Raw genomic sequence first — 20,508 nt, forward strand, 5'->3', positions numbered from 1 at the left:
CAGCGCCGCCAGAGAGCGAGTGAGCCTCTGAGGCGCCGCCGTGCCGCCGTGCCGCCAGGTGACCCAGTTCAATGCCTAGCGCAGCGTGTAGCGTCGCGCAGCGTCGCGCGGGACCCCGGGCCGGGGCCGAGCCGGGACGCCGTGCCAGCGGCGCGATTCCGAGCAGCGTGTACGTCGCTGCCTCTCCCAGTGGCGCGAGAGAGACAGAGCTACGACACCGCGGGTCACAGGGATGCGACTCCCGCGCCGCGCGGCGGACTAATTTGGAATCACAGATTCCATTCCATTCCCTCCCCCGATGAGACAGATGGGCGAACCCACTGACGGGGTGACACGCCCCACAGATTCGGCGCGCTGCGCGTGCCCTTTCCACGGCTGTCGTGTCGAGAGGATCGATTCCGCTCGGATTCGAGATCTCGCTGCGCGTGCGGCCTTTACGTGTGTGTGTGCGCCTCGTCATCGTCAGTGCTGGCCTTGGCGGGGCTGACGAGGACGAGGGTGTCATGTCACGGGTCCAATCCAGGCAGAGGGTGTCGGCCACACGCGCGGCCCGCCTGCCCTGCCCTTCCGTCGCTCTGTCTCTCTCGCACCGTCAGGGACCCATGAGCGCGAGAGAGACAGAGTGACGAAAACGACCCTCGGAATCAGTCTGCTGCCCCTCGCGCCCCGTCTGCAACGCTATCAACAGAGGATTTGCCTCGTCAGCCCCCTCCCCTCCCCCTCCCCGCCCATCCGGAGAACGGCGGCGAGGCAGCGACAAGTGCTGGGCTAAGCGCGCCGCGCCGCGCCGCCGTTTGTTTCCGGACTGTCGCGAGGCGGACGGCATGCCGATTCCGAGTGCAGTGCCGTCGTCGCTCTGTCTCTCTCGCACCCCTACGGACTGCGGAACGCCCGGTGAGTGCGAGAGAGAGACAGAGCGACGAAAACGCTGTTCGGAATCAGACTGTGCTGTCGGCTGTCGCGCCTTCCGCCGTTTCGGAGAGATGGAGCTGTCCGGCTGTCCGCGGCGACAGAGACCCGCTACCTCCGAGCTCTCATTTACGTCCGCCTGTCCGTCGTCTGTCTGTCCGTCCGTCTGGCTGTCCGCTCGCGCACAAGGGCCCCATTGTCGGCGCTAGGCGGCTGCCTCTCCACGTGTAGGGGACGCGGTGGCCGGCGATGTGGCCGAGCTGTCCCTTCGCCGCCGATGAGCTGAGCTGTCTCTCTCGCACTCATGGGACGTCCCGTGGCGGCGCGAGAGAGACAGAGCGACAGGCGTCGAGCTGCTCGTCGAGCCGCACGTCGCTCTTCTTGGAGCGCGTCGAGGTGGCGGACGGCCGGTCCTCCCGGGACTGCCAAACGGCAAAGGCGGGCCAACGCCAACCGCTGTTCCTGGTTCAGTGGCCGCGCGGTCGGGGCGAAGGGGCGCGGGGCGCGGATGGCCGGGAAAAAGAAAATAATGATGGAGCCTGCGGGCTGGCCGGCCGGCTGGGCTGGCCAGGGCTCGGCAAGACCGATGGTCCTTTACTCCTGGCCGAGCGTGGCTGCGTGGCTGCGTGGCGCAGAGGCATCGTCCGGCCTTGGCTGGGGGAGCACTGCGCGCAAGTACGAGCACCACGTCGGACGGCCAGGCGGGCCAGCCGTCTGATTCCGAGCACTGCTTTCGTCGCTCTGTCTCTCTCGCACTCATGGGGCGGTCCGTAGGAGGGGTGCGAGAGAGACAGAGTGACGATGCAGTGTTCGGAATCAGACGGCTGGCCTCCCAGTCTCCGGAACACGGCGCGTCGGGTAGGCAACCCGCAGGCTGCTGTGTGTGGCGGGCTGGCCTGGCAACACGGCTGGAGGCCTCGGTCGCCGTGCTCGCGTCGCTAGCGCGAGGTTTGCTGGGTTTGCACTTATCACTCGGCGTGCCTCGTGGTGGGCGAAGCGAATGTTGGCGACTGCTGGTGAGGCGTGAGCTTTGCCATGGGCGTCGCCGCCGGGACACCCGATACCACGCCAGCACTCATTACACGCCGAGCGAGGCGGCATGGCAGCGGGAGCACCGCGCCAAAGTGATTGTTTTGGCCGTTCTCCGCGCGGAACGCCCAGGAACACCCCGGGAACACCCCGGGAACACCCCGGGAACACCCCGGGAACACCCCGGGAAGCGGTTCTGTGGCCCAGTGCGGCCGTGCTGTCACAACCAGCATGCAGGCCAGGCCAAGCCGGGCCGAGCCATTTCAATGGGGTGGGGTGTGCCAAGGTGCAACCTGTAAGTCGCGGGGCGGGGCCGGGCGGGGCGGGGCGGCCGGGCAGGGCGCCGAGTCGACTGCGGGGCCCTCCGGCCCTGGCCCTTGGGGGAGGGGCGCCGTGCCCGCCGTGCCGTCCCGCCGCGTGGGCGTGGCTTGTGACGTCACGGGGCTGATCCGGGGCCCTGCGAGGTGCGCCAGCAGCGTCATTCTGTCTCTCTCGCACACCAGGGGGACGCTCGGAGTGCGAGAGAGACGGCGGAATTTTCCCCTGAGGAACAGCCGGTCGCTGCTGCGCTGCCTCGGGCCAGCTGAGCTCCAACTCGTTACTCGGAGTGGGCAGGACCATGCACTTGCACGCGGGGGCGACAACGCCAAGGTGCCGAAGTCCCCCGGCTTGTGCTGGCAGTGGCGCCGTGGCCCAATCGAATTGCCCCCCCCCCCAACCACCACCACCAGGTGAAGGGCGGGCCCCACGGTCCGGTCGCTGGTCGCAGACTGACAAGGGATGTTGGGATCCCCAGGGACCGAGCTCCACTGGGCAGGCCAGTGTCGCCGCACGTCAGTAAGGCCAAAATTCCCACGCCCGAGGTTGGCAACCCTATCGACACTCGTGTGTCGTGGCCGTTTTTGCCTACTGATGTGGCAACACTGAGCCCACCGCGCCCCAGTGCGGCACTGGCAGTGCACTGGTAGTGCCACGCCTCGCCGGACTGCCGATACCCGATCCGGAGGCAACTCTATACATTCTGCCACCTGTCTTGATGCGCAGACGGCGTCGCCTCGGCCGCCTCGCTCTGCCCGCGCACCGCGTCGTCGCCCTGTCTCTCTCGCACTCGGACGGAGCGCCACCGTAACACCCGCCCACGGCGGACGAGGGGCTGTTTTAGTTTTTCCGTTTTTCCGGGCGCGGCCCGGCCCCTCTTGTTTGCGAATGTAGGTCAGTTCCTGGAACTCCTTAATTTGTTTGTGCCGCGGGGAGTTGCTGTTTCCACTCTGCCCTCTTTTTTCGGGATAGAGCGGGAAAATAATAATACGAACTGTTTTCCTTTTGACTGTACGCGAGCCTTGCCATGAGCCTCCACCCCGAGCGTTGCACTCCTTGCACTTGGTGGCCGGGGCCGCGCGGTGGCATTGGCAGGCCGGCAGGCCTAGACCGGCACCACACTGGCATTTGGAAGCGGTCCAGGGTTTCGTCGTTTCGTCACACGGCGACACCCCGACGCCGCGCCCGACTCTCCGGCTGCGTTCGGTCAACGTCCGCCGCGTCCCGCCGCGTCCCGCCGTCCGCGGTCGGCGGAGTCATTACTGCCGCTAATTGATACTTCTCCCCCGCCCGCTTCGTGCTTCGGCCGCGCTTTGGCGGGGGCGGCCGGCCGGCCGCCGGCCGGTCTCGCCGAAGTCGCTCAGGCACGTAATTCTCCGCCACTGCGAACAGGCATCCCCGCTCGCTGCCAGCAGGCGCGTCGCTCTGTCTCTCTCGCACTCCTACGGGCCGGCCCTCGAGTGCGAGAGAGACAGAGCGACCGGGACTCGGTCTCGAGGGGGTGGACGCGGTGACGTAACGGCGTGCCGGCTTTTTTGGGCGGCCGGCGGCGTGCTGTCTCGTAAGCAAGGGGAGGTTTCGCGGGCGGGACGCGCGGCGCGGGCCGTTCGATGAGACAGAACGCCATTTCGCGGAACGCCCGCGCCCCAAGGACACATCTCAAAGAAAATCAAAATCAAAGACAATACCGGTCCGAATTTTCTTTCGCAGTGTTTGTGCGGCCTCGCCCGGCTGCGACAACAGTGAACAGAGAAAAGTCTGTATTTTCAGTTCGCTCTCCCGGCCGGGCTTTGGGTCGGCCCGGCCCGGCCGGGGCTCGTTTCAAAACGTTCTGTACAAAGGCCTACGTGCCTACCCGGCACCGCGCGCCGCCTGAACGGCCTGTTTGCGCCACAGGACAGCGGCAGGTGACATTGGCATTGTGCGCACACTGCGAAAAAACAAAAACAAAACAAACAACAAGGTCGCGTGGAGAAGGGGGATGAAATTGACAGGCGTGGAGTTTATCTGTAGTGTGGATGGATGGAGCGGCCGTGCGGGCTTGGAGCCTCCAACGAACTTGAACCACATTATCGGCCGGGTTCGGCCCGTTCGCCTTCCAGGCCCCATCCAGCAGATTGGCTCTGTGTTGTTCCCTGGTTATGCCTCGGCGTCCATAGCAGGCCCCTGACTGGTGCATGGTCGTCGTCGCGGAGGGGGAGGGGGGCGGGGCGCGGACACTTATAGAACTCTGTGGGGAGCGCAGCGCGCAGCGCACCAAGCGGAGCACGCAGAGCTAGAGCGGCTAGAGGCGAGTGCAAGGGGCATCGAGCCCAGCCCAGCGCAGCGCAGCACAGTGGGACAAAACTCTAGACGCGTTTTGAGTTCCAGAGTCGCTAAACAGGACTCGAACCGAAAGTGTGACCCCACCAATGGATTCCTCGTTCGAAGGGCAATCCATTTGTGGGGTCACACGTTGGGTTCGAGTCCCATTTAGCGACTCTGGAACTCAAACCGCGTCCGGGATTTTGACCGCCTCCACCGGTCTTCTGGCCCACCGTGCAGCCCAGCGCGGCCGCGAGGGCCTTGCCGGGGTGGGAGCCGTTTGCACATCTGGCGCCCCGGTCGTGGAGTTCTAGCGGCAAAACGGCAGCCGGGCGAACATGAGCGCAGCTAGCGCAGTGTGAGTGGTTTGGAACACGTTGGCAGTGCGAGCTGTCGAGCGACGGCCTTGAGAGGAGGAACCAGTGGCACTGGGTCAGGCGCATACCAGTCAGCTGCCGCCCAGCTGCGTGCTGACACACAGACAGACAGACAGACGGACGGACGGACAGACTGCGGACTCGCTGGACTTGAATACGTCGTCCTCGTGAACCGAACCGCCATGCCAGGCCATGCCAGGCCAGGCCAGGCCATGCCGCCCCCGTGTTGGTAGTCACTCATCCGGCCGCACCGCCGCCGGACGTGCCGTTTCAGATGTCGGGGCACTCGGGTTCGAATCCCCGCGCCGCCATTCAATATTGTCGCGCCATTTTTCTTTTGCCTTCGCGTTTGTTTTTACGAGAAACACTCTCATGTGCGCGATTTATGGAGCTACTGTTCGGTTACACTCGGGGTAAATTTTTTTCCAGAATTTTTGCTTTTGTGAGGGGTTAGAATTGGCCGTTTAATGTTTTTCCCAGTGTCGTTGCGCAAGTGTGCCAGTGATGGGGCTTACCAGACCTCAAACACGGCGGGCTGTTTGGACGGTTCAGGGGGCATCTTCGCCTCGTATCTGTCCACTCCTTTCGGCCGGAGTCGGAGTGAAGGGAGGGCACCGCGAGGGCGGGGCGGGGCGGGGCGGGGCGGCCCTCGGGGCCGTGGGAGCGGCCGGAGCAAACACACGCGCGTGCGACACGTGTCCGCCGCAGACGAGACCCTTTTCCGCGCGAGGGACTTCCTGGCTCTGTGCATACACTGCGTACACTGCGTACACTGCACGCGCCACCTCTGGCTGTCGATTCCGCACGGCGCCTCGTCGGCGGGGCGGGGAGGAGTTACCTCCGTGCTCTCGGAACATTCGCGCCATTCGCGGGTTACTATGTAACGGGTTGTCTGTGGACACTGCTGGAATTGGGTTCCTCGTCCAGTGGCAACTCGGCGCCGGGGGCCTTTTCTGGATGCACGCGTGCGTCGTCAAGGGGCACCCAACTCAAGATAATCATTGCACGTCTAGTTGGTGATCAGTGAAATAATCAACATCATCCAATGAAATGACAATCATACTTTCGGGGATTCAATCACTTTTGACCATTTTTGCGAGACCACTGCTCCCAAACTATCAGCGGTCAAAGCCTTCCCGAGGCGGGGCATAAAAGAGTAGGGTCTTCAGAATAGTAAGGCGTCGAGGGAGGCCTTTGACCGCAACTAAATTGGATGCAGTAACCGCGCAAAGTCAGCAAAAACGGTGATTTTCTGAAATTCATTCACTTTTTGACCATTTTTGCGAGACCACTGCTCCCAAACTATCTGCGGTCAAAGCCTTCCCGAGGCGGGGCATAAAAGAGTAGGGTCTTCAGAATAGTAAGGCGTCGAGGGAGGCCTTTGACCGCAACTAAATTGGATGCAGTAACCGCTCAAAGTCAGCAAAAACGGTGATTTTCTGAAATTCATTCACTGTTTGACCATTTTTGCGAGACCACTGCTCCCAAACTATCTGCGGTCAAAGCCTTCCCGAGGCGGGCCTTAAAATAGTAGGGTCTTCAGAATAGTAAGGCGTCGAGGGAGGCCTTTGACCGCAACTAAATTGGATGCAGTAACCGCTCAAAGTCAGCAAAAACGGCGATTTTCTGAAATTCATTCACTTTTTGACCATTTTTGCGAGACCACTGCTCCCAAACTATCAGCGGTCAAAGCCTTCCCGAGGCGGGGCATGAAAGAGTAGGGTCTTCAGAATAGTAAGGCGTCGAGGGAGGCCTTTGACCGCAACTAAATTGGATGCAGTAACCGCGCAAAGTCAGCAAAACGGTGATTTTCTGAAATTCATTCATTTTTGACCATTTTTGCGAGACCACTGCTCCCAAACTATCTGCGGTCAAAGCCTTCCCGAGGCGGCCTTAAAAGAGTAGGGTCTTCAGAATAGTAAGGCGTCGAGGGAGGCCTTGACCGCAACTAAATTGGATGCAGTAACCGCGCAAAGTCAGCAAAAACGGTGATTTCTGAAATTCATTCACTGTTTGACCATTTTTGCGAGACCACTGCTCCCAAACTATCTGCGGTCAAAGCCTTCCCGAGGCGGGGCTAAAAGTAGGGTCTTCAGAATAGTAAGGCGTCGAGGGAGGCCTTTGACCGCAACTAAATTGGATGCAGTAACCGCTCAAAGTCAGCAAAAACGGTGATTTTCTGAAATTCATTCACTTTTGACCATTTTTGCGAGACCACTGCTCCCAAACTATCGCGGTCAAAGCCTTCCCGAGGCGGGCCTAAAAGAGTAGGGTCTTCAGAATAGTAAGGCGTCGAGGGAGGCCTTTGACCGCAACTAAATTGGATGCAGTAACCGCTCAAAGTCAGCAAAACGGTGATTTTCTGAAATTCATTCACTTTTTGACCATTTTTGCGAGACCACTGCTCCCAAACTATCAGCGGTCAAAGCCTTCCCGAGGCGGGCCATAAAAGAGTAGGGTCTTCAGAATAGTAAGGCGTCGAGGGAGGCCTTTGACCGCAACTAAATTGGATGCAGTAACCGCTCAAAGTCAGCAAAAACGGTGATTTTCTGAAATTCATTCACTTTTTGACCATTTTTGCGAGACCACTGCTCCCAAACTATCTGCGGTCAAAGCCTTCCCGAGGCGGGGCATAAAAGAGTAGGGTCTTCAGAATAGTAAGGCGTCGAGGGAGGCCTTTGACCGCAACTAAATTGGATGCAGTAACCGCTCAAAGTCAGCAAAAACGGTGATTTTCTGAAATTCATTCACTTTTTGACCATTTTTGCGAGACCACTGCTCCCAAACTATCAGCGGTCAAAGCCTTCCCGAGGCGGGGCATGAAAGAGTAGGGTCTTCAGAATAGTAAGGCGTCGAGGGAGGCCTTTGACCGCAACTAAATTGGATGCAGTAACCGCTCAAAGTCAGCAAAAACGGTGATTTTCTGAAATTCATTCATTTTTTGACCATTTTTGCGAGACCACTGCTCCCAAACTATCAGCGGTCAAAGCCTTCCCGAGGCGGGGCATAAAAGAGTAGGGTCTTCAGAATAGTAAGGCGTCGAGGGAGGCCTTTGACCGCAACTAAATTGGATGCAGTGACCGCTCAAAGTCAGCAAAAACGGTGATTTTCTGAAATTCATTCACTTTTTGACCATTTTTGCGAGACCACTGCTCCCAAACTATCAGCGGTCAAAGCCTTCCCGAGGCGGGGCATGAAAGAGTAGGGTCTTCAGAATAGTAAGGCGTCGAGGAAAGGCCTATGACCGCAACTAAATTTGACGCAGTGGCTGCCCAAAGTCACCAGTATTGAATTTCCGACACTTTAACAGCTTTCCGAGTCCGAGGTCGGCGCTCAAATAATCCCCAATATTTCTCAATAAGCAACATAATAACCTGCTATAATCAATGATAAATAATAAAATAATCAAAAGCAATCACATGTAATCATACTCTAAATATAATCAGTGTAAATGAAAATCTTGAGTTGGTTACCCCTTGTGCGGCGCGCCGCGACGTGCCGCCAAGGCCGCGCGACGCACGCGCGTGTCGTCTCGACGCGGCGCTTCCGCGGCCGGGGGCGTGTCGACTAGTCGGCGTGTCGCGCGCCGCGTGCCGGCAGCGATGGCGCGGCGATGGCGCTGCTGGACAAGGCGGACAACACCTGCATCATCGACTAGCCGGCTCGGCTCGCCAAGGCTGCCGGCCCTGCCCGGCCCTGCCCGGCCCTGCCCAGGATGCGCGGGCTGAATGCGTCTGCGCGATCACTGCAAAATGTCTGCTCCGTAAACTGAGGCTCTGTGGTCCTTTCCCTATCTCGGAGCGCAGCGCCGCCATCTAGGCGAAGACTTTATAAACGCGTTTGTGTGCGAATGTGTGTGTGGGCATGCCGCGCCGGCAGGAAGGCCACCACCACGGTGCGGTTCCACCAGGCTGCTTCCGAGCGATGTGGATGGAACCCGTCGCTCTGTCCCTCTCGCACCCATGGGACGCCCCGCTCGGAATGAGCCTTGCGCGCGGCCCGCGTCGCCTTGCGAGTGAAAGCGGCGTCGCGCGGCACCGGCCCCGCGGAGCGCCGCGGAGGCAGGCAGCCCGTCCAGCCCGCAGTCCGCGGCCGCCAACTTTGGCGCCAAGTTCGAAAGGCAGCCCTGTGATTGGCCGCTTCGCTTACGGCCGCTCCCTGCTGGACGGGGTGATAACGGCCTGAGGCCTGAGTCACTGGGCGCTGCGCGGCGCTGCGGTCATGGCACCGTGGTACGCCCTGGGCGGTTTCCTTGTTTCCTCACCGAGGGCGCTGTGCCGTGGGCAGGCCGAGGCAGGCACGGCGCGCTCGGTGCGCTTCGCAAGGTGTATATATAGAAGGCCGACCGCCGTTCGCCGTACCGCCACTCCACCCACCCCGAGGTGCTCGCCGGCTAGCCTCCCGACGACCCTAACCTTTCCTCTCTCCGAGTCGCGCCTCCTCGCCGTGGTCGCGGGGACGGGACAGAACCACCGACCGACTCCTCGCGTGCGGCGGTGTGGCCGCGCCGGGCGGAGCGTCGCCAGTCCAACAGCCCAGCCCATGGCGACTCGGCGACGCGGCGACGCGGCGACCGCACACCGCAGCCCGACGCCTCGCCTCGCCGCGGCGAAGGGAGGGGAGCGGCAAGCGGCAGGCCGGCAGGCACTCGGCGCACGCAGTCAGCTGATTTAGAAATGGCGGGAAAGCAGCGGCGCTCTAGAGCAGCCAGCAGCGCCAGCAGTCCGACCGAGCGACACCGTCTGTCCTTGTCGCACGCACTGCCGGGGCGGCGCTGGCTGCGCGGCTACGCCCCTGGCCGTGTACACTGTACCACTGTACACTGCGCTGACCGCCGCGAGTCGCTCCGCAGTGCTCCGTTCCGCGGCCGCGGCCGGTCGGGATTATCGCAGCGGAAATACACGAGGTTCCGTTCCTCTCCAGCCGGCCCGGCTCGACTCTAGGCTCGCCTCCAGACTAGAGGAACATAGACGAGTGCACCAGTTCTCGATTGGGGTTTTCGATTTTGGAAGGGTCGTGCGTGTCCCGGGCTCCGGCACGCGGCCTGCGTGTGCGGTGTGCGGTCCGCCCGGGCGGCAGTGCAGGCAGTGCAGGCAGAGCGAACTATCTGCGAGTGGTGGGGGTTGAATATTTGCGCGGCGGGTCGTGTCACGCCCCTGTCCACTCCACTGGCCAGCGCGCTGCGCGCCCCGCGCCCCGGAACCACGGCCAGTCCCTCCCTCGCCTCATCGCCGGCCAGCAGCGCCAGCAGCAGCGACGTCAACACCCGCTTCTCCTCCTGCAGCGTCGACAGAGAGTCAGCGGGTCCAGCGTGGCGGCGAACAGTGACCGATGACGCGAAGGTGTAGAAGGACCGCGCGGTGGTGAAGTCCCCCCTAGCGGCCTAGTCCCCCCGAGGGCCCCGAGGGCCCCGACGACGACACCATGTCGGCCACCAAGCCCCTCACCACCTCCCGCAGCCAGCCCATCATGCCTCGCTTCCGGAAAGTCAGCCGGGTGAGTAAGCGCAGCCAGTCAGGCAGCAGACTCAATCCGAGAGTCGTTTTCGCCGCTCTGTCTCTCTAGCACTCATAGGTGCGAGAGACAGCGAGGGAAACGACTCTCGGAATCAGGTTGCAGCCAACGCAGCGCGGCCGACAAGAGATCGCAAGTTTCGACGGTCGCATCGACCCTCTCGGCCAGGGTGCCGCATCTCGCAAAACGGAGTCAGGACCTAAAGACGGAGACGAAGTTGCGCCAACTCCGAAGACGGGCGGCCGGAGAGAGGCGCCGTTTCCACGCCGCGCCACTGGTGAGGCATTATCGGCGCCGTGCAAACGCGCAAATGGCCCAAATTGGGGCGGAGCGCGAAGCGGGCCGCAAGGCAAGGGTAACGTCCGATACCGCCCGGCAAGCCCGGCAAGCCCACGACGATAGCAGCGACGTGCCGGCGGAAGCGGCCTTGGCAGTGTACTTCGCATTCCAGCCACAGGGTTAAGGGGGCGTCCGTCAAGCACGTCACGCCGGCCGCGCGCTGTCTCTCTCGCACTCGTGGGGCGTCGCGCACGGGAGCGAGAGAGACGGAGCGAGCGGCCGTCTGGCGGCGCCCACGCCTCGCCTCCCTCGAGTCCGAGTCCAGGCCCCGGGCAGCCCCCGGCCGGAGCGACCCCCGCCCCCTGGCGTGTGACGTGAGTCCCAGGCGGAGGTCCCAGTTGGTAAACATCATCAGTGCCTGAGAGACGCCGCGCCGACGCCGCCTGCACTGGCGGTTACCGCTTGGCTGGACAGCCGTGAGGTACTGGACCGCAAAGGGGGCCGCGAACCGCCCCTGCAGCCCCTGCAGCCTTTGGTGTTCGACCCGCTCTGCTCTCCTCCAACTTCCTCGAGCCCCCGTACCCCGTCAATCTCCACGGCTTTCGACGCCGCGATGGCGCGCCCGGCGCGCTTGGCCGCGCAACTTTTTTAATACGCTTGGCCTTTAAGTTTGTTTTGCCTTGGCCTTGGCGGGGCCTTGGCTGCGCTGCCGCGGCGGGCACACTCCACTGTAGGGCACTCTCCGGGTCCGATTCCGCCTTTGCTTCCAGTTCGGCGCGCAAAGCCCTCCAATTACCCCGGCGACTCTCTGGCCTTTGGTTGTGTCCTGGCTGTCCTGGCTGACGGCGGCGCCCTGCTTCGTGTTGCAGACGGAGAGCGAGTGCTCGTGCGGCGAGGAGAACACCCGGCTGACGAGGGACGGCCGGGACTTCGCCGACGGCGACCCCACCTCCCCCGGCGAGGACGACCTGTCGCTATGCGACTACCACGACCTCCCGCCGCCGCCCGACGGCGGCTACGGCTGGGTCGTCGTGTTCGCCTCCTTCATGTGCAACATGATCGTGGACGGCATCGCCTACACGTTCGGCATCTTCCTGCAGAAGTTCGCCGACCACTTCCACGAGAGCCCCGGCACGGTGTCGTGGGTCGGCTCCTTGCTGTCGGGGGTCTACCTCAGCGCGGGTAAGTTTTCGTCCGTTTCAGCGAGGGGCGAAAGTCTGGCGGTGTATTGAACGATCCCTTGTTGCAGGACCAATCGTGAGCGCGCTCACCAACAAATACGGGTGCCGCGCGGTGTGCATAGCGGGCAGCATCATCGGCTGCGCCGCCTTCGTCCTCAGTACCTTCTCCCCGAACATTAAAGTCCTCATGCTCACGTACGGCGTCATGGGAGGTAAGTCACGTTCTTCTTGCCGTCGTCACGGGAGGTCCGCACAGTGAGCCAGAAGCCTGTGGAGGCGGCCAAAACTCTGGACTTGTTTTGAGCTCCAGAGTCGCAAAGCAGGACTCGAACCGAATGTGTGATCCCACCAATGGATTGCTCTCCGAACGAGGAATCCATTGGTGGGGTCACACGTTCGTTTCGAGGCCTTTTTAGCGACTCTGGAGCTCGAAACGCGTCTAGAGTTTTGGCCGCCTCCACCGGCTTCTGGCCCACTGTGGTCCGTCCGGTTCAAGACCAAGACCCCCTCGCTCTCCTTGTCCAGGACTCGGTTTCGGCCTCATCTACCTGCCCGCCGTGGTGTGCGTCGGCTACTACTTCGAGACGAAGCGGTCGCTGGCCACGGGCATCGCGGTCTGCGGCTCTGGCGTCGGCACCTTCGCCTTCGCGCCGCTCGCCGACAAGCTCCTGGACATGTACGGCTGGCAGGGCGCCAACCTCATCCTCGCGGGGCTCATCCTCAAGTGCGCGGTGAGTCCGTGTGTACACTGTGTAGACTGTGCACTGGCAGCGCGCGGCAACAGCGTCCAGCGTCAGTGCCTCGAGCGCCACGCCTGGCCGCGCCGCCGCGCCTTGCTCGGCCGGGTAGGCAGCCCGCAGTCCATGGGGGCGTTCAGGTGGACGTCTTGCCTGCCTGCCGGGGGGTCGCCCTCGCCGAGCCGAGCCGAGCCGAGCGGCACCACTGTGAAAGTGAAGACGAGGCCGTGGATACCCCCGGCCCGAGGGGCTCTCGGGCCCGGAGTACCTCCAGCAGGCCGTCGTGGCTGACCCTCCCCGTTCTGTGTTCCGCCCCAGGTGTTCGGCGCGCTGATGCGGCCCCTGGAGTTCCCCAAGGGCCCCGGCGTGAAGCCGCTGCTGCAGCGAATGGCCGAGGAGAAGCGCTTCCAGATGGAGCGCGGCTCCATCGGCGGCTCCTACTTCGTGGTGCAGCTGCCCGACGGCTCCATGGAGAAGCGCCTCAAGATGCCCATCAACATCGACCCCGGCGTGCACTCGTCCTTCAACCTGGACCAGCTGGTGCCCGGCACCCCGGTCAACCCGCTGCCCACCGTGCCCACCCTGCCCACCATCACCGAGGCTAAGGTACGGGCGCCACCGGCGGCACGACCACAACCACAGACACCGCACCAGGGCCAGACCACGGGGTGCGGGCTACCGGGGCAGAAAAGGCCAAGACAAAAGTTTCTAAAACAATTCTGGCACTGAGGCACCCAAAAAACACACAACACTTGGCACGAAACTAGCAAAGAAGCGCGCTGCTAGATTTTTTTGTGGGAAGGAATCACTCCGTATTGATGGGCCTAATAGCGATCATCCCACCCACCCATCGGGCCATCAGGCGTGCGTCTAAATTTGTCTGGCTCGTACTGTACGCGCCGCGCTGTGCCGTGCCGTGCCCTGCCACCGCTTGGCAGGCGTGTCAGTCACTGCCTCACGGCACCCGTGCCCCCGCTACCTGCGCCTGTTGACGAAATGATAGCCCGCCTGAATTTCGCAAGCGGCCTCGACTTTGCAGTAAATGTAGCTGATGTGCTAACACTGATAGAAATAAATTACACACTCACACACACAGACACAATCCTCGGCCGCGCCACTGTATTAGTGCAGTGGCCAATTTCTCCTCACAATTCCCCGCCACGCCCTCTGGGCGAGTAAGTCATACACTTGTTGGCGGTCTGCATAACAGCGTTGGAAGTAAGTGCCTAGTGTTGTTGAGCTCCCACTGTAAGTGTGTGTTTCCGGTTTGCGACTCACAGCCTGAGGTTTTCACTAACACTAGCTTGACGTACTCCCACATACCTACACTAATAATTCCAACTCTAAACGTTTGATTTTTTCTTAAAAAAAATGTATTGGTGTTTTTTAGCGCATAAAATTTTTCATTTTTTTTAAACAAGCCAGCTTTTTTGGTGCTTGGATTTTTAAAGTTGATAGAATCTTATAACGATGAGGGAGAGAGAACGACCTCACCCTGAATATTTTATGCGCCAGGAAACCCCTAGGTCATCTTGTTTCGTCTCGATGGGACTGCTAACACTTTTTCGGCTCTTTGTGCTTGCTTCATATCCGAAAGCCTTTGGGAAAACCGCTAATAGAAAGTAGACTAGCCAGATAAATTTGTCGAATCTGTTGTATTTTGAAGTAACGCCAAAATTTCTAGAGTCCCAGAGGTAGCGTTTTCTTATTCCTTGGAAAACTCTTTTGTACAGACCATTGAGATGACTCTAAAACGCCGTCCACACGACGACGTAGGGACACCGTGTAAATTGTCTTATTTCAAAATGTGTGCTTGTACATTCCCCTCCCTTCTCCAGTTGGCTTCCTTGAAAATTCCGTTCCCGCTTTCGTCCAAATCCCTACCGCCCTCCGGCCCGCCAAACCGTGTTCAAAGAACCATCCTCTCGCCACAAGTCCTTCGCCCTTCTTCCTCCAGAATGTCGCTTTTTAATCACTTGACCGTCGCACGCTGGTTTCGCACAGCAAGCCTAGATTTTTTTAAAAAATAATTAATTTTAAAAAAATAATTAAATTTCCAATTTTTTTGAACTCACTAATTGTTGACCCTACTGCAGTACTTATGTGTGCCTTTCGCACGTAGCTCCCTGTCGAGTCCTTGCAGTGTCCTTGCTGTGCGGCAAGCTAGTGCCCGGTTCGGCGGTTCCGCGGACTCCAGCCCCAGTGTTTGTAGGTCCAGGAAGCCAAAGACGGAGCCAATGAAATGCGGCCGCCCGACGTCCCCCGAGGCAGGAAGAAGAGTCGTGTCGAGGACCTCAAGGAGGAAGACGAAATGCTGCGGAGGGACCTGATCAAGGTACTGCCCTTCCAGGCCTTCCAGGCCGATGCCCCGGGCCAGGCCGCCCAGGCCGCCACGGCGCGGCCCCAGGCCCGCCCTAGGCCCTCCCCAGTCCAATCTGTCTGTCTCTGTCTCCGGGACCACAAGTCAGCCGCCGTAACTTCTTTTGCAAAAGAAAGGCACTGCCTTTGCCGCCATCTTTGGCCTAAAGACACGAATCCCGGCGCAGTTGTCACTGCCACCCCGGGGAAAATCAACTTCGGGCGGTATTTTTGGTCTCTGTGTGAATTCGACCCGTAGCGTAGCCCAGAGTAGTGAAGCACCGGTAGAGTAGTGCGTGGTAGAGCTTCGCATGCTTATTTTGGCACAAATGAACTATAATGAACCGTACTAGTGGCCGGCGCATGTTCCGGTTTCCTTGCCTGCCTCTTGTTCGGCGTCCACCGATCTGTAAGTAGCCACAGCCTCGGCCACAGCCCGGAGCCATGCCGGAGCCTCAAACTTTAGGGGAGCGTAAGTTGGAGTTTGCAGCGTGCCCCGCCTCGTCGGGATTCTCTCGGGAAGATGCTGTTGCATGGCGTAACTCTTGCCGACCTGGAGTCTCCAGCTCGAGGCGACACTGTTAAGCAGTGCGAGATTTGGAACTCGAAATAGTTTTCGCGAAACGTTTTTTTTCCTACCTTTTTTTCGAGTGTTAGAAAACCGAAAGTCAAAAGCACGCGGTCAGCGGCGAAAAGACGGAAAGGGTCTGATGACTTTCCTTGATTGCTTCCAGCAGGAGCGAGAGCATGACAGAAGAGTGTCGACCCCCGAGGCGCCCAACCCAGCCGGCCTGCAGCAGTCCGAGACGGCCGTGCCGCCCAGGGGCATCATCCCCAGGAACGCGTCGCAGCCCGCCTTCTCCACGCACGTACAGGTACGGCTCTCAGGTTAGGTTAGGTTAGGGTTGTCACGTATTTCTTCGTCTTGACATTGTCGACCAAAATTTTCACAGTGTCACCAAGAGTGTAACCTAACTTGAACCCGCTCGACGAACCATGTCCTCCCTTTTCAGAAAGTGTTTGCTGAATGTGTGCGCAGGGGCTGCCCAAGAACGGGTCGGTGCCGTTCTTCGACCGGATCCGGAAGACGTCGACGGGCGAGCGGTTCAGGCCCACGCTGGCCGCCATCAACAACTCCCGGCCGAACATGACCTCGAACGGTGATGTACGCAAGTCGCTCCACCTCCGCCTGTCCAAGTCCTCGCTTGCGGGTCGCGCTAACAACAATGCGGAGGACATGTGGTCCAAGACTGATGTGAGTGAGTGCGCGCCTGGCGCGCCTGCCACGCCGGACGACTGCCGACCAATGGGGCTGCTGCTAATATCCCGACACAACGACATTTATCCATCTAGTCACCATTTTTGGTTTTTATATTTTATTTTTTATTTTGATTGATTTTTTTAAAATTTGACTTTTGTTGCACCTGCGTTTGTTTTTGTTTACCTGCCATGGTCTGCAAGGGACGGTGGTAGGTGCACTAAAACTGTGGGTAAATTCGAATCGTTAGACGATGTGTCTTATTTTATTTTGAACTGAAAAAGGCGAATCTCCTGGCCAGTGGCACTCACTCTGTCCGTCTATTTGTCTGTGGTTCTATCTGTCAGTCTGTTCGTCTCTTCATCTGTCCGTCCATCTGTCTGTGGTTTTCTCTTGCAGCGTAATGACAGCTTCGATTTTTATTTTTTCATGAATTCTAAAATAAACGCGCGAACGCATAAGGCAGTTTTCTGTATACTAACACAACTTAACTCGCTAAATGCTTATGTACTGTTTGTTTGTGTATATATTTTGAAAATTAATTTTGGTCTGAAGAGTTTGAAACTTTGAAATAATTTCGCATAAAAAAAATCATACAGAAGCATTTAGCGCCTAGAGCAGAACATTAGGAGCACAGCTCGCGCCAGCCGCACTTTTGACAACTTTAAAAGTTGAGCTCTGTGTGCCTGGCGGCGGGCTGTGACTCCGCATCACAGCGGTCACCACAGAGATGTCCCGGGAGCCTTCTTTGGGGTCGAGTAGTGGATGCTTAGTGGTGTTGTCCTGTCCATTCGCATGTCAAATTGGGGGAATATCCGTTCCACAGCAGCAAAGCGCACTGCACGAAAAAAAAACGCAACAGGAATTTCTTTTTTCCGTCAGTCAATGCCAGAAAGTTTGCATTTGTGAGCCACATCACAATGAAACGTGTCTCACTTGCGCTCTAATTAATGGCTGACGGATAAAGTTCCTCTTTGTTGCAATTTTTGTCTCGAGTCTTGCTTGCTAACTCTATTGCTGAGACTCTCAAATTTCAAACCAGCCCCCCATGGAAAAACAGACGAGCTGACAACTCGGCGTTACACACCAGAATTCTGCCTCCCCGAGCCGTTTCCGGGGATTTTTCGGCGTCCTCAAATTTTCGTGGGGAATGTGACGTTGGAATAAGTCTGTCTGCGTCTGCGCATGCGCACGTGGGGGAATCTGAAAAGGAAAACAAACGGCGGAATGTTTCGTAAATTTGGCGCGAGTTTGTTCTGCCGGGCTGCTTGATTCGCTAACTTTCTTGTGAACGCGACGTCCGTAAATGCGTTCGCCCGGCTCATGGATGCCCCACAGAGGTAAGACCACAAACCTTTTACTTGTAGTCAGTAGACGGTTGGCTTTTGTGTGGCCGACTTTTCGTTTTCTTCTCCAACTTTTAAGCCTCAAGTTGCTTTATGACCACGTCCTTCTTTAGCCAGTTAATTTTCTGTGACGTTTAAAACCGCGTAACATTTTCTTTCTGATGATGGGGCGTGCAAGACCACGCGACTGTTTGCTCCGATTCCCGAAAAGGAGCTTAAATGACCGATCCAGTGCCGAAGACCAGCTTTGCTTCAGAAGAGAGCCTTCGACAGAGCACTTGCCTTTGCCTCCACACTGCATGAAAAGGGCGCATGTTCATTCCATGTTCATTTCAACTTCATCGTTCTTTCTCAGGTTGCGCTGGCATTTTATGTCTTAAAAATACGCTGTTTTCATTTTCATCGAGGCAACAATTTTATGTTTTATGTTTATCTGTGTGTCTTTAGAACCCACTTCTCTAGATTTTAGTAACAAACTTATAGTGCGCCATAGCAGGGGTCCATTACTCAGTGATATTTCGGGTTTCGGGAGTGTATATCTCAAGCACTATGAGAGTTAAAAGCAAACAAACGACCCAATTTTAATATTTCTGTGGTCGTCTTATGTTGACGCTGTTTACTCTCACGATAGTTGATGAGAAATGCACCTCGCAAAGGCCGAAATTTCTTTTGGCTGTGGTTCGCCACCCCTGCGTGTGCGCTTTACGTCTTGCATGCCTCGCGGGCCGAGGACTGACCCGCCCCGCCCAGCCTCACCCCGTCCTCTCTTGCAGCTGTCGGACAGCGTGAGCGTGATGACGGCCTCCCGCATCAGCATGATGCTGGCCCGCGAGCGCAAGGAAATGGTGCGGCCGCTGTCGCGCAAGGACATCTTCTACTCGGGCTCCATCACCAACCTGCGCGAGTACCAGAGCCAGAAGTCCCTGGCCAACTACCGGCAGAGCGTGGTCTCGCTGCCGCGCATGGCCGTGGAGGCCGGGGAGGCGCCACCGCGTAAGTCCGCCTAGCCTGCATGACTCAAACAATCTCCCTGAGACTCGACGGTTCGGTGACGTGATCGTTTTCTGCCCACAGCCGAATGCTGCTCCTGCATCCCCATGTCCGTGAAGCTGGCCCTGGCGCAGCTCCTTGACTTCTCCCTCTTGTCGAACCCCGTCTTCCTGGCCGTGGGCTTCAGCAACTTCTTCGGCTTCGCCGCCCTGTACGTGCCGTTCGTGTACATCGTGCCCGCCGCCTCGGAGTTCAACGCGGACGGGGTAAGGCGCACTGCGGTTGGCTCTGTCCCTGTCGCACTCAGAGACTGAGCTTGACCGGGCCGCTCTGTGTCCGCCAGGTCCGCAAAGTGGAGCCCGCCATGGCGGCCGCGCTGCTCTCCGTCATCGGCATCGTCAACACGGTGGGCCGAGTGGCGTGCGGCTGGGTGGCCGACCAGCCCAAGGTGGACTCGCTGCTCCTCAACAACGTGTGCCTGCTCATGTGCGGCCTGAGCGTCGGCGCCGTGCCCTTCGCCGGCAGCCTGGCCGCCTTCATGGCCATCGCCGTCGTCTTCGCCGTGTCCATCTGTGAGTACCGCCCTCTTTCGAAGCTTCTTCTCGAATTTCCGGAGGCTTGTCTGACGCGTCGCTCTGTCCGCAGCGGGCTACATCTCGCTCACGTCCATCATCCTGGTGGACCTGCTGGGCCTGGACAAGCTGACCAACGCCTTCGGCCTGCTCATCCTGTTCCGCGGCATCGCCGCCACGGTGGGCTCGCCGGTGGCCGGCATGGTGTACGACGCCACCGGCACCTACGACATCCCCTTCTACATGGCGGGCGGCATGTTCCTACTCGCCGCCTTCCTGTCCTTCCTGGTGCCGTGCCTGAAGCGGTGCCAGCCGCCGCCGCCCATCAGCAACGACCAGTACAACGAGGACTACCTGGGCCCCATCCAGGAGGAGGAGGACGAGGAGGGGGGCATCCAGATGAGCGCAATGAGCAAGGATGTGGAGGCTCAGGGCGGCCGCAAGTGAGGGCCCCCGCCCCGCCCCGCCCCGCCACGCGCCGCCACGCCCTCCCCGGGGACGCCAAGCAGACCACCAGGACGGCGGGGAGACTCGCTCGATGAATGGAACACGCAGGACCGCGCTGTGATGCCGATTCTTAAAGCACTGTTTCAAACTCAAAATTGTTTCTTTGATTTATTTTTTTGATTGATTGAAAACATGAGAGGGTCGCGGTAGCGCAGGAAGAGTTGCTTCCTGCGTTTGATATTTTCACGGAGTACAACGGGAGGCTGTGTTCGCTTTTCTTGCCAGTATGCTGTGGGTGTGAATGACTTTGATTTCTGTGTGACTGGGTGTGAGTGCGGTTCAAAGTGAACGATTCGAACAAAAAGGCTTAACACATCACTCTTGTTTGCTCCTGTTCAGTATTCGTCTTCCGTAAATTTTGGTTCAAAGTATTTGTATATATTTGATATATTTGATCATGACTTGCGGGTTTGATTTTTTTTGTTTGTTACCCCCACCACATTTTGAACAATTAATTTAGAAAATGAGAGAGCATAACAGTTAGCCAAAGAGAATGAAGGACTGTAATGTCTCTCTTCAATCTATTTTCCTACGTGCGTATTTTATTTTTAATGAATGTGAAATGCCATTTCCTTGTATTATGTATGTAGCCATAATTATTTTGTGTCATGTAAATAAGTAACAAATAATAAAACAAGCGTTTCCACTGTTTCTACTCTTGGGGACATCCCTCTGCTGCCCTAACTTCCCACTATTTTGTCTTAAGGTTTCGTAGGAAAGGTTGTATACGGGTATTAGCAGCAGCCATTGAGTGTCGACAGTCGGCCAGGCAGTGTCTCTGAGTTAATGTTTGTGTTTTGGGGTGAGGCGGTGGAGTTTCACTGTGTTT

General features: G+C 58.6%; 1 protein-coding gene across 7 annotated transcripts in view; it reads left to right on the plus strand.

Annotated features, from left to right (window-relative positions):
- Positions 1 to 20,508, plus strand: part of LOC117652146 (monocarboxylate transporter 3) — a 37,030-nt gene that overhangs the window by 13,077 nt on the left and 3,445 nt on the right. For 2 of the 7 annotated variants that reach the window (XM_034396832.1, XM_034396831.1), the window contains 8 exons: positions 10,222 to 10,433; positions 11,600 to 11,912; positions 11,980 to 12,123; positions 12,437 to 12,642; positions 12,967 to 13,254; positions 14,861 to 14,983; positions 15,741 to 15,881; positions 16,046 to 16,261. In XM_034396832.1, coding sequence (XP_034252723.1) covers positions 10,362 to 10,433; positions 11,600 to 11,912; positions 11,980 to 12,123; positions 12,437 to 12,642; positions 12,967 to 13,254; positions 14,861 to 14,983; positions 15,741 to 15,881; positions 16,046 to 16,261 — 1,503 coding nt within the window. In that variant the 5' untranslated portion in view covers positions 10,222 to 10,361. Of the gene's footprint in view, positions 1 to 10,221; positions 10,434 to 11,599; positions 11,913 to 11,979; positions 12,124 to 12,436; positions 12,643 to 12,966; positions 13,255 to 14,860; positions 14,984 to 15,740; positions 15,882 to 16,045; positions 16,262 to 18,383; positions 18,604 to 18,684; positions 18,867 to 18,943; positions 19,173 to 19,245; positions 20,335 to 20,508 lie in introns of those variants that run through there. The other 5 variants (XM_034396827.1, XM_034396830.1, XM_034396834.1 and 2 more) reach the window with 4 other exon arrangements.

The sequence above is a fragment of the Thrips palmi genome, unplaced genomic scaffold (assembly GCF_012932325.1).
Source record: "Thrips palmi isolate BJ-2018 unplaced genomic scaffold, TpBJ-2018v1 HiC_scaffold_7, whole genome shotgun sequence".
Taxonomy (NCBI): Eukaryota; Metazoa; Arthropoda; class Insecta; order Thysanoptera; family Thripidae; genus Thrips; species Thrips palmi.